We start from the raw sequence: 13,897 nt of genomic DNA on the forward strand, positions 1-13,897 counted from the left end.
GGATCATTTTAATTTATTTAATCTAAAATCACAGTTTGTTTAATCACTTTAATTTTTAGTATAATATAAAAAAAACAGGAAAATGTTCAAAACTTTCAAAATACAAATTTAAGAACCTGAAAATAATTATTCAAGTATATAAAATCTGCTTCTTTGTATATTACTTACATGTTACTTCCAACTAAGCTTATATAAACTCTTCATACTGGCAATACATAACACAAATATTGATCATGTCAAATATGAAATACAGTAAGAAAACAGTCATAAAAACAAGTATCTTAAGTTAATAATATAATATTAATATTTTTTTTTACACTCATGCATCTCAAACCAATGTTATCGTATTTCTCTTTAAAATACACAACTGTGCAGTAATTTTGGAAATTATGTTCTCTAATTTTTCAAATAAACTCAAAACTGTTTTAATAAAATTAAAAACTTAACAAAAATTTGAAAAATTTCCATTTGTTTAATGATATTTATCATGAGGGATGTGCATGTTCTTATGAAGAGCATTACAGATTGAAAATGCTTAGGCATTTTTTAAGTTGTGTTGAATTTTATCTTCATTAAAACAGTTTAATTTTATTTTTTGTATGTATTTATTTCAGCTATTGAATTTTTTGAGCACTCACACTAATTTGTAAATTTATTCTTCTAAAATGATATATAAAATAATTATATAACAAACTGTTATTATTATATTTTGTATATAAAGGGTAATAATTAATTTTTATTAAGTTAAAGAGAACTATGCAGTATAACTATTTTAGATTTTAGACACAGCATAAGAAAATAATGATCAGTTATCATGAATCAAAATCTTTATTCTTTGAATATTGATCTCAGAAATTTTTCCAGGATAGGTATTCCTGGTTGTACCAATATGTGAAATTAACTTGGCATAATTCAACAAACATTCAATATTTGATTTGATAGTTATTGAATGATTACTTTTTTCTATTAAAATAAATGAATGTGATATTAATTAACTGTATTTGAAATAATATAATTAGATTTTTTTTCATAAATGTTAGAATATTCATTTAAAATGAAATATAGCCCATTGCTTTTTCAGAGGTTATAATCTTGTGTTTTAACAAGTTTAATTTACAGACTGATTCTAAATTTTCAGTTATAGTTTTAAGGCAAGACACAAACTACAGTATTAAAATAAATGTTGTATTATAGCTGCTCAAGATATGGTAAAATGGGCTACGGCTGATGAAAACAGGGCAATTCAAGTATGTTCTAAGACTATAAAATTTTGTTCAATTAATGCTATTGAGAGTCATTTAATTAATTTTTACTACTAAATTTTTAGGACATTATGAGCCAGTTAGCTGAACTGAATATTTTATGGACAGATGTTCAAAGAGATTTTATAGGTAGGCTATATTATAGTAGAGATTTTATAATACATGTTATGATTAATTTAATTTATGCTGTTATACTATTTTCTAGAACAAATAAAACTATTCAAGCATCAGTTTGAGATGATTCTTGAAGGAGAAAGACAAATTGATCAAGCCCGAAATCATTTGGTAAGTTTAATAAGTTTGTTTTGTAGTGTTGATAATTCAAATTAATAAATTTTTATTATGAACATTAATTTATATAATTTGGAAATTTCTTATTTTAACATTTTAAAAATTAGTAAACAAAATAACTGCTTAATTAATACATCTGTAGATATGTTAACTGCTTAGTTCATAAACTAAGCAGTTAACATATCTACAGATGTGTTAATTGAGTTGTAAACTGAGGATGATCAGATGTTTGGACAAAATATCTCTTTTCATAAAATTATTGGTTGCCTGAATTAAGTAATTATTTTTTTTATGAATATTGTGCCAGGTTCTATGTACTGTACCTTTATAGTATTTAATTAAAGAATTTTAAAAACATTTTCCTTTATCTTTTTCAACATTAGAAAGATGATGATTTAGCTGATTATAAAAATCGAATTAAATTGTTCGGATCAAATTTAGGACCCGAACCATAGATTTGATAGAACAAAATTTTTCAATTTGGCTTAGTTTTAATGGAACCTGTCTATTCGTAAGTATTATTATTTAGAATGGAGTATATGCATAATTAAATAGTGTTAGCCACGGGTGTATCGGGCACGTGGCTATACGTAAAGTTAAACGAACTCCTCTGAAAGTCCAGGAGTAATTTACAAATTGAAATTATGTAAAAGAGATTTTACAGCTTCAATTTTTTTCTGAATTTCTTGGGTTGAGTTTCCTGTCGTTTGAGGTCGTTCGTCTAGCGGCCAGAAGAGCTTCGAAGGGGTTACGACCCGATTCGGCCGCTTCTCTTAGTTTAAGTATAGCAACGCGTGGATCTTGTGTAGTTACTTGGATCTTTTCCGATACCGGTGTCGTGGATGTAACGGTATCCACGCTGACTTCATTGCTGGAAACATTTTCTATGGTTGTAGTCGTTTTAGCCGTTGTTTCTTCCACTTCTCTCTGACTCGTTGTTGTTGTAGACACCGTGGTCGTGGATGTGGTCGTGGATGGTTTCTTTGTAGTTGTGCTTCTTCTGCGTAGAAGAGCTTCGAGCGGACTCAAACCCGATTCGGATGCTTCGCGCAAACTATCTATAGCTGATCTAGCATTAGAAGATATTGTTGGAGCGGGAGTAGTTGTCGTAGTAGTTGTTGTTGTCGCTCTTGTTGTTGCAGCGGCGCTCTGACGGCTCGGTCGCGCTTCCAGACGAGAACTGCTAGTTGTGGTACGTGGAGTAGGAGGAGAAGGAGAAGGAGGAGGATCGGTGAAGATTTCTGGATCTATTTTAATCCTAAAAGTAGGATCGTATTTATTTCTTATCGGTTGGTTGTGTTTAATGAAATGGGCACCGTACGGTTGCTCGATATGGACACCACTTCCATCTCTTTTGGGATGATAATAACCGTGAACGTGATGACCGTGATGATGATGATGATGATGAACTTCTGGTGGAATGTAATCTTCGTCGTCTTGTACGGGTTTTCTTTCCAACGGATCTTGCGCATTAGTTTTTATTGTAATTTTAGGAGACAAATGTAATCGGAACTTTATAGGAGGGACCCTCAATTTTGTATCAATAACGTGATATTGAGGATGATGGTGAATTTTCGGATATTCGTAACTTTCTTGGTATCGTTTCGGCGATCGATAAGATTCAGCTTGTGCAGAATAATCGTGAGAACAACCCTTGCATTCGTACGCACCTTCAACGGAAATATCTTTGATCGGTTGATTTGTTGGGCCTTTATTACATCCTTTACAGGTATATGCTCCCGTTTCGTAGTCATCATCTGGACGACGGGGAGGAAGTGGAGGGGGTCGAATTGGTGAGGTATCCGTTTGACGATTTTTGCATCCTACACAAGGATAATAAGCACGATGCGATTCTTCGTATACCGACGAAGATTGCGGCGATCTGTAATTTTCATAATTTACCGATCCAGATCGGGAAGGCTGTCCGAAAAGAGAAAACATTCCACCCCCTTCACTAATGCCTCCAGCGCTTTGTTTATTATCGAAGGGAGAGAATAATAAGCTGAGAAAATGTTTGCTGGTTCCATCAACAAAATCGCTAGAAGTTCCATCGTCGTGCGATCGTCTACCACTGAAAAAACTTTCGAGAAATTGACCTTCTGCCGCCAGAGATAAAATAAACAGGCAGAGGAAGTTAAAGCACTGTATGAAAAACAAAGTCAAATATATTAATTAATATAAAATACTTTAAAAGATTTATATTATAAAATAATAATTTAAAGCATATTGTATCGTGCTATGTTCTAAAATATGTCCTATAAAAATGAACAGAAACGTGTAGCATCTCTAATTAAAATTCTAGTTCTTTGCCAGTTTTACACTATTTTCAACACAATTGAAAATCGACATAAGCATTTTTCTCTGTATCAAACGGTAATTTCATAATTGCATTACTTATAACTTATTCATAATTGTTTGAAATCCTTACAAGAAATACGATGGTATTAAATTATTATTGACCTGACAGACCCCCATATAACGAATTTCGGAAACCCCGGACCAAATCGGCATGCCTAGAGAAGAAATATAGTATTTGAGATTAGGATTAGGGAGTATATAAAGTGATAGGCCTAGTAAACAGGTTACACTACTGTTATGTAGGAAATATTTTGTTCATTTAGAGCAGTGGTTCCCAAGTGGGCGCTACCACATCCTGTGGGCGGTGAGTAAATCTGGGGGACGAAAAGAAGCGAGTGGGAGGCTAGGGGTGCCGGAGACGGGGTTCTGACCGAACGGTGAACACACGTCTCCGGAGGAGCCCCGACGAAGACGAAGACAAACAATGATCATAGGCGAAGGTTGGGATCAATGACAACTTTTCTCTTTCCTCTTTTAAAACGGGTAAGAAGAAACATCGCGTTTAATGGTTTCCGGATGTGGAGAACAATGTACGGTAAGGACGAAAAGTGTGAGGTTCATAGAAAAGTTTTTTTAACAATATGGTTAGGGAGCGTTGGGTATAAGTTTATGGAACCAAAGGGGTTGTGGCTCGAAAAAGTTTGGGAATCACTGATTTAAAGCATGCGTGATGAAGCTAACAGTATCTTTGACGAGATGGTAAAAGGATTCAGATTCGAATCTGGATAGTATTTACAGAAATTTTCGAAATAATTTCATCCGGCCCCATCTCTCGTCACTTAACCCATATCACGATGTCTTTGGCTGACACTCATTAATTATAATGGACACGATTGATGCCCTCTTAATACCCACGGAGCGTGAGAAAAGTGTTTTTATGTATATAATAAACGTAATTTAAAGTTAAAACTAAAGAATAATAATAATAATGTCCTGTGAAATTTTTATGTAAAGTATTATGATTTTCATTAACATAAGGAAAAAGCAGAACTACTTCTCAGAATTGCCGTGTGGACACTAAGAGGCCTTTTCCATACCCAATACGGATTCAGCCGGGCCCACAATTGGGCGAGACCAGGCATATCTGAAATTCCTGAGGAGCTCGAATTTCGATTCTGGATTCCCCATAATGATAGAACGATGCCTTAATCGTTCGGCCGTCCAGTCGACTTTCCTTATGGTTTAAAATAAATAAAGAAATCTTCGAACACAATACTTAATTCATAAAAAAAATTAACAATTCTCCTACTTGTTATTACAACGACATCAAACGTTCCACTTATTATTATATCAGTAGCAATCGCAATTTCTGCAGCTAACCAGAAAATAAGAGCAATAATAAAATTATTCTAAAAAATAACTCGTATTATTTTAAAATAAACCACACACTACATTTATAGTGTTTAAACTCGATTAATTGCTGGGGCATCGTCATACCTCTCTGGAAGACCCGGGATCGAATCAGGATGCTCAACCCCATAAATTTTTCGTCAGCGATTTCCTACCGCATCGTGTGGGCCCGGCTTTTTAGTTTAAGAAAAGGCGATTAACTTAAAGTAAACTAGATCAAATTTCCGTAAAATCTTATAAAATGAGGACTACTATAACATTTATTTCCTCCTCTCATTTTTTAAACAGATAAACGTTCATTGTTTTAACTTTTTTGGGGGGGAGATCTAGTGTATAGAACGTTCAAACTCCTCAATTCGCACGTGAATTTAGCATATAATTTTCTTATATATAACTCAATCACGATAGTTTTTTTCTTATTATTACTAAATAAAGTTTTTCTTTACATTTTTTCCTACAAGCTACTTTATCCAATACAATTTCTCTGATGTTATCTCTATAGTTTGTTCCATTTTTTTCCTCTAAAAGATGCTAATTAAGTAACAAAATTGTACTAAAATTTTATAAATTAATCGTTAGAATTTTACTTAAGAAAATATCGATTTAATATTCGATACTTTAATTTTTTTTCTAATGTAAATTTTAATTTCTTTGCTCCATTTACTTTGTGTTGTTTATATTATCATCGGTTATGCATCGATTCGTTTACATAAATAGAATATTGAAGAAAATAAAATACAGTTTCTTAAATGAAAAAATAAATAATAATAATAATAAACGCATCATTAGTTAAGTATTTCCTTGAATTTATTTTTATTCTTATTGATTACTTGTTATCCTACAGAATATACTACCCTATCAATAAACTATCCTATAGAAAGTTTACTAGAGACATTTATTATGTAAATCTGTTATAGAAAGTGTAATTTATTATAGAAATAGATACAAAATCTCACTTTTATAAGCACAAAATCTTAGTTTTATGAAGTAAAAATTAAATGTAAACCGCCCTATTTATAAAGGCAAATTTCACTTTCCTAACCTGTACTGTTCTTCTACCTTTATGATTCCAGTTCATATATTTATTTAATTTATTTACTTTCCTTAGAATGTATATAAATGTAAACAAATTAATAAACTTTCTGTACAATTAAATAAATATCTAAGTTCCAATTTTATTTAATAATCAATCATTGGAACGTATTTAGACCATAACCAATCTTGTCCATATGTTTTATATGGGATTGTATTAATCATCGCTGATGTAACTTCATGAAAATTTCAGTTTTTATGAAAATTATTTGTAAATTTTACTCGCTTAACTCACTAATTTTTTTTATATTTTTTTCGAATAAAGTAAGATTCTTATTGAAATCCTCCGACGTTATTTCCTGCTTGTAACAGTTGGAGGGAGAAGGAAATGAGTTTAGCATGAACGAACACATTGAAAATAAATAATTTTTTTTTTTTAAATACAAGCATTATGAGTTTGTTCGTCTTTTTACTCTTCTTTCGGCATACCAAACACCATTTTATTTTTATAAACTCCAGGAAGAAGCTTCCATTAATCAGAATTATATCGTATCCAGCATGAAATTATTATGATTAAAGATACTATCAGAATTTTACAGAAATTAGAACATTAACCTATGTTTAGAAATTAAATTATGAAGCTGTGAGAAATCCGGTAATTTTTATCTGATTTTTTAAGCCAATTTTTGTAGAACCATTTGAATATTTTGTATTATTATTTGAGGAATTACTCTTGGCTAAAAATAGTTTTATTTTTTATTTTTTTTCCATTACAGTTCATAGCAAAACTAGAACAATAATTGCTGTTGCAAAAAATAAATGATATAAAAGTTTAATTTTTTTTTCACTAAATGTGTAATAAAAATATTTCTGTCAAGGCCTTTCAATAATTATTTAAAACCCATTGCTTAAATGTGAACGTGCGATTACGTAAAATATTTCTTTAGCTTAATTTTTTTAATTTAATTTAATCTAATTAAGCCTTAATTTAGTTTAAATAGTGCATATTTTTTTTTATTCCTAGAGAGCTGTGAATACAAGGCCCCTTTCCTAATCACCCGGTTGCCTTATCGTGGGCCCGACCGAACTCGTAATGGACTCGCTAAAAGAGGGAGGCCCTCTTAGTGTCAACGGGACGAAAAGAATTCAAAAACAAACAAGAAAAACGCGTTGCGAACACTAATAGGGCCCGGTTTTTTACTTATCACGGTTTCGGGCAGGCCCCGAATTTATAATGAGTACGAAGAAAGACCCACAATAAGGCTGACGGACTGTTAACCTCCCAATCCCTTTTAGCCCTACTGCCTCGCCCATCTGATGACCATTCACTTCAATGAGTTGTTCCAATTTCAACTATTTCAATCTCCATTTTAAATTTAAAAAAAATTCCATTTTCGTATACTTTCTGGCGATTAATTTCGTATTGTTTTCGATAGTCTAAACAATCACCAACTGAAATGATATTTACAATATTGTTAGCGATTTACTCAATATTATAAGAATACAAATTAGTGCTTATTCCGCATGAAATGGCGACTGAAATTCGCCTATTTTCTGCTCAAGTAGAGAAAATTGTTAAAATGAGTGAGTACTATTCAAAATAACTCTAAGAAGTCGCTCTCCATTTTGAGCAGCGCGTATTGGAATTATGGCTGCCATTTTAAATGGTATAAAGCACTAAATTAGACTTCTTATCACTCTAAATCTCAGTTTAGGATAATAACAAGCGGTCCTTTCCCTCCACCAATTAATAATAAATTTAAAAACGCGAGGTCTTATGTTAAAATCGCCCTTCGTCTTGTGGATCTAATCTATAACAAGTAAAAGGCCCTTCTCCTTTAAATAATTATTTAAAAGAAAGAGGCCTCGAGGTTTAGCTTCGTTAGCTTACGTATAAGTCCGGTTTCGCCTTTAATTTTTCAATCGAATTTAGGGCCTTCCGGAAATGGCGAGAGCTCTGGCATTAATTTTTAAAGACAGCGCATAGCCGAGGAACCATTAAATTCTTACAGTGTCTGATAGAATTATATTAACAATATAATTACATACCTTATAACTCATAAGCCACAGTTAAAGTATATCGTATGACATTTCTCCTTCACGAAAACACATAAAATAACCCAACTATGAATTATTACAAGAAACAAAGATACGAAAACTTCGTCACAATAAAAAGCAAAAGTTCGTGACTGTGACGTAAAACAATTTCAACTAATAACGTAAAGAGACTGGAACTCCCTCTTCTTCCATCATCAATTCGGGTTAGTGACTTAACGCGTGAGAATACGAAAGAAAAGATATAAACGAAGATTAGATTAACAACAAGGAGAATCTTGTAATAATTACTTTTTATAATTGTGTCGTTGATAGAGAATTTAAATGTAAGATCTCCTACGTAGAAACGACCTTGCAGAGCGGGTCGACAACCCGACGTTTTCTACACATCTTGCCCTAAATGTACCTTTCCGGATAGATTAAATTCGTAACAAAGGCCGTTATTTAAAGTGTAATAATTATTTAAAGAATTTTTATAAATGATTTCAAGGTCATTTCCTCGCAAAATATTTCTTACCGAGAAGGAAAATTATAATTTAATTGTGAGCAATAAAACTGTAATCTCCATTAACCCTCTTTAGATTTTATAAGATTTTCTGCTCAGTCTATTTCATAAAAACCCCCCTCTCCAAAAAAAAAAGAAAGACATTAATTGCATTTAAAGTATAAAGTCCAAACCGGTACGAACAAGGAAAGAAAATACATAAATACAGGCCTGTTTCGGAATAATTTTGGCCCACTTGTGCTATGGAAGGTGAAAAACCAATATTTTAAAATATGTATTCAAAAATAGAATTTATTTAGTATTAAAAATAAAAATTAATCATTAGTACGTTTCATTCTCTGAAAACTTATTGACTTTTTTAGCCGAGTACCCGATTAAAAAGTAGATTAAAAATGAATAAAAGTAATCGTAATTGTTAATTGTATTTTAAAAACAGAAAATAATTAACTAATATTAATTATTTAACAGAAAAATAACAGTTGCTAATGTTTTTTTTTAAATCAATTTCAAATTATTATGTTAATTTCGATAACAATAACGTGAAATCGATTTTTAAACATCATTAAATGATTTTTAAATGTATTTAAGATCAGCTGATGCTGTTTAAATTGTTCTATTTCAGTTTATTATCAATTTCATTAAATAAACAAATAGAAATTTACAATATTCTTTCAAATCAAACAGCTGATTCTGTTAATTTCATTCGCGTCAGTGTCATTAATATGATTAACTAAATAAATTTAATTACAATTAACATATAAACGTATTCAAAATATTTGGAATTAAATTATATTTATGTTATCAAAATTAGGTGTGATTTAATTGGATTTGGAATTAGATAATTAATATTAATGATATAATTTGAATTCGTTTCTGTAACATAAATAATTACAGATAGGAAATTAATCGTGGAAATGGAATAGTTAAATTGTCATTCATGCTGAGAGTCTTATCTATACAGGGAAAGTAATAAAGGGAAATGGAGCCATCAGATAGAGACTAAATAAAGGGGCATCAACATCCTAATCATTTGGAACAAGTAGAAAATAAGTTAAATTTTCTCTTTTCTTATTCTATTTTTTTATGCTAAAATCGAAGGTAAAAAAAATAGTATTTGATTAACTTCATTTAATTTTTTTAATTAATTTCCTTAATTATAATGTATAAAATTTCATTAGAAATATTTGTTAATACTTCTAATAAAAAAAAAATTAATTCTTATTAAATATATCTAAGCTAATTAAATTATGTAATTTGTAGCTACTAAATTACAATTAATTTCACTCGATTAAAGTTAATTCCAATTTTTAACTAAATTCGTAAAAATTACTTAATATAAATTATTTCATTTATTATAAAAAAAAATTGACAATTTAATCCCGTTTCCATCTTAATTCGTAAATTTCACATTGATTTGATTGTTTACTAATTACATTTAATCTAGAAACTGACATTTCTGTTAATTACGTTTAATTCAGAAATTGACAATTTTTTAATTACGTTTAATTCAGAAATTTACATTTCTGTTAATTACATTTAATTCAGAAATTGACAGTTTTCTTAATTGTATTTAATCTGGAAACTGACATTTTTTCACGTTTATATAATTTTCTACGTTTTTTTAAATTATTTATCGAGTTCAATTAATGAAATTTTTCAAAAATATTATTAACAAACACAACTTTTTCTCTAGTGAAAGTTATTTAATTAATAATGAAGGATATTTCTTCAAATTTTAAAAATTAAATAATTAATTTCAGATTTTTTTTTTCGAGATATATTAATATAAATGTATTCAAAAGAAAATTCCTAGAGCTATTCTGTGACATTTAAAATGTAAATAACGGCGCATGTTGAAGACCCAAGTACATGAAGTGGAACATGTAAAAATGAATAAGAACAACAAACCCAATTGACTCTAGTGACATTGACCCTATCAATGAACGAATTTGTGTTCGGGGAAAGGAGAAAATGTCAATCGATCGTTGTAAATTGGTATAATTTTGACCTCGGTCGTGGAGCGTTCAACTTGACCCCGTGTGATATTTCGTGTTTCTAATGATCCCTTAATTATTGAAAGATGACCTCTGAGGTCACCTAAGTGTATAAACTCGATAGTTAAATGGACAAATAAACAATAATTGGGCTAAATTAGAAGCGATGAATCGAATGACTGTACTGTATACAACTCGAAAAGAAAATAGAGCAAATTTCGAGAACAATAGCTGGAAAGTGAAAATATTTAGTTACGCACGAGAGAGAGAAATGCAAGTACAACACGTGAAATTCTCTCTTGAATTTCAACAAATTGATGAAATATTTTGAAATTGTGATGAAAATCTTGTGTTTATATCTTAACACATTGTAAAGACGTTTTAATCGAGGCATAACACACGAAGCACTACATATAGCTCGATAATGCTTACGTTTATTACACATAGTTTTAGAAGATTATGCTTAATAAACATAATACTATGCCTAGTTCTTTTGATGTTTAACTAGACAATTAGGTATAGTTTCAGGAATTTTAATTTGGCTATGCCTAGTTATATCTATTAATAAGGCCTTATATTTTCGCATCGAATGCGTGTTAATTGATTATAATGTAAACAATAGACACATTGTCATCCAATATGTTCATATTTTCTCATAGAACTATCCTCGTAAAGCATTTCACACGATTTCTTCCTTCATTAATATCGAATAAATGTTATTATAATAAGAACAAACAACTCCATTGATAGATATTCGGCACACAATTAATGATCTATAACACGAATCGTTTAATAATAAAGATATATATCTTGTATATCTCAGTTTCACAAAAATTCAATTCTTTCAATGGGAAATTCCAGTAAAGAAAAGCGCTGAAGCATCAGAAGGATAAGAAAGATGCTCTTGTATACGAATTAATGTTAAATTTCTTCGTACAATAAGTGCTCGTTTATTGTTCTATTGTTTAAAAAAAATCGAATATACTTCAAAAACACTCGAATATTTCCTTTATATTGAAGATTTTTATCTATTTCCCCTCCTTAATTTCCTATGTGACAATTAACTCGCGTGATAACAGTCTTGAACATTGATACTTCTTCCTCCATTATCTTGAATTCATGTAAGAATATTGTCGATCAGACAGCGAATAATCAAGAAAAAAAAATTCAAACTTCCTTCAACAATTTCCTATTTTTAATGCTAGTTAAGCGTGATATACGAAGAATTGCCTATCTAGAAATATCCCCGAGCTACGAATTGTTATTTGTGAGTCACATTATAAGATCTATATATAGAAGTAAGCTTACGAGTAGTGTTTAATCAACAACTATTGTATAGAATATTCATTTTTTACGATGACAAATTTTTTTCTGTCGTGCAGAATGCCTATTTTTCCTCTGGGGTAATTTTAGAATTCAAACAGGATTACTCGAAACTAAATCACTTGATAGAAGAGCTATGATAAAAATAAATATTTTTTTATTTAGCAGTCACTTAGTTTAGAAATTTTCAGAGCTGTTCCGATTTAAATTAAGATTATTTAAGTTTATTTTTAAATGTTATTCCATTCGGACCTGTTATAAAGGTTAATTTTTCGGTAGAAGTTAGCTAACCTAAGCAACTTTTAGAGTAAAATCAGTGTATAAATGCATAGTAAACTTGTTTAATTCGACATTAGTACTGATTTATAATGGCTAAAACTAGTTTTAATAGAAAATAAATCGGTTAGGAAGTGTTAAATTCGTCCAAAAACTGTGTCGAGTGTTGAGTTATTATAGGCACACGCTCTTAAAAATTTCTCTCTTTACATAAAGAAAAGTAGAAGCGATTGTTCCTTTTCTTTTTTTTAAATGAGTGCAATTGATTTAATTTAAAATTTTACAGAACAATTCGTAACAATTAAATCATCCAGAATATATTGCTGCAACTGATTATTTACAGATCATTCGCTCTGTTGCCTTTTCAATGAATTAATAACAGTCATTCTTAAGTCCTTGAATGGAAAGTCAATTAATTTGAATTGCCCTTCGAGCCGAAAATATAAAATTAATTCAGATGAATGCGAATTTTAATTGTTAACTTAATCGAAACCCTAGGCCATTTCTTAAATCAAGTCGATAATAAAGTTGATTAATTTATAATAAGTGTATTAATTTTTACTTACAAATTAACTGATTATAAAGCATAAAAATCGATAAAAGTGAAGTTAATTTATGTCTGATTGATTCACAAGAAAATTTATATCGATTTGAACTTAATTCTTACCCTTTTTCGTAGTCAAAGATCCTAGTCCAATCTCATTGAATTTTAATAGAAAATAATTGATATAAACATAATTTTCTCTATCTTTTATGTAAAAATTAGATATATATTTACTTAAAGATTAGTTTAAATAGTAAATTTACGTTGATTTAAACTTAAATATCACCTACTTTCCTCACCAAGGGTCAAAGTCGAATCTCCACCAGACAGTAATGAAAGCCTTGATTAAAGACAATTTTTATATCGAAATTACAGATAATTATGTCTGTATACAGAAAAGTAAACACGCATTCACATAAATACAGGTTTCAAAACATGTAAAACAAATGTCACCCCCCACTTTCCTCACCAATGATCAAATCGAATGTGAACACCACTGACGGTGAACTCGATTAAACACGATAAAAAGTAAGATATTTTCTACCAAAATATATTTAAAATATCATCTTACCCATCTTGGTCCACCGGACACCTTTCTTCTACCACCCTCCATTTGATACCTTTTTAAAATCAATCTCTACACAGCATGGTATATCCCAAACGAAACGTCTTTTCTCCTTCAACTCGAGGAACTGTTCTATGTAGAACGGTGACCCCGGATTGGAACTTGCACTTCTACTATGATTGGTGGACGAGCGTAACCGAACAAATCCGAAAACCGAGTCTATCCCCTCCAGTTATGATGATATCGAGGTTAGTAGTACTTTTTTAAGCAATGTTTTCTCTGCTTGAGGCTGATTCAACGAACTTTCCGACAAACGAGCGAGTTTAAAAGCGAAAAAAAAAT

General features: G+C 30.4%; 2 protein-coding genes across 2 annotated transcripts; one reads left to right on the forward strand and one right to left on the reverse strand.

Annotated features, from left to right (window-relative positions):
* Nucleotides 1–754: 754 nt before the first annotated feature.
* Nucleotides 755–1,852, forward strand: LOC111615903. Its single transcript, XM_023357344.1, has 3 exons — nucleotides 755–1,247; nucleotides 1,328–1,391; nucleotides 1,468–1,852. Exons 1-3 carry the CDS (start codon nucleotides 1,206–1,208, stop codon nucleotides 1,590–1,592), a joined length of 231 nt encoding a protein of 76 aa, XP_023213112.1. The 5' UTR covers nucleotides 755–1,205; the 3' UTR covers nucleotides 1,593–1,852.
* Nucleotides 1,853–1,961: 109 nt separating this feature from the next.
* LOC111615911 lies at nucleotides 1,962–13,666 on the reverse strand. The gene is made up of 2 exons (XM_023357354.1): nucleotides 13,562–13,666; nucleotides 1,962–3,695 (listed from the first exon to the last, which is right to left on the reverse strand). The coding sequence occupies exons 1-2, from the start codon at nucleotides 13,601–13,603 to the stop codon at nucleotides 2,220–2,222; spliced, it is 1,518 nt and encodes a 505-aa protein (XP_023213122.1). The 5' UTR covers nucleotides 13,604–13,666; the 3' UTR covers nucleotides 1,962–2,219.
* Between the last annotated feature and the right edge of the window lie 231 nt (nucleotides 13,667–13,897).

The sequence above is a fragment of the Centruroides sculpturatus genome, unplaced genomic scaffold (assembly GCF_000671375.1).
Source record: "Centruroides sculpturatus isolate CEXI.00-Female unplaced genomic scaffold, Cexi_2.0 scaffold55, whole genome shotgun sequence".
NCBI lineage: Eukaryota > Metazoa > Arthropoda > Arachnida > Scorpiones > Buthidae > Centruroides > Centruroides sculpturatus.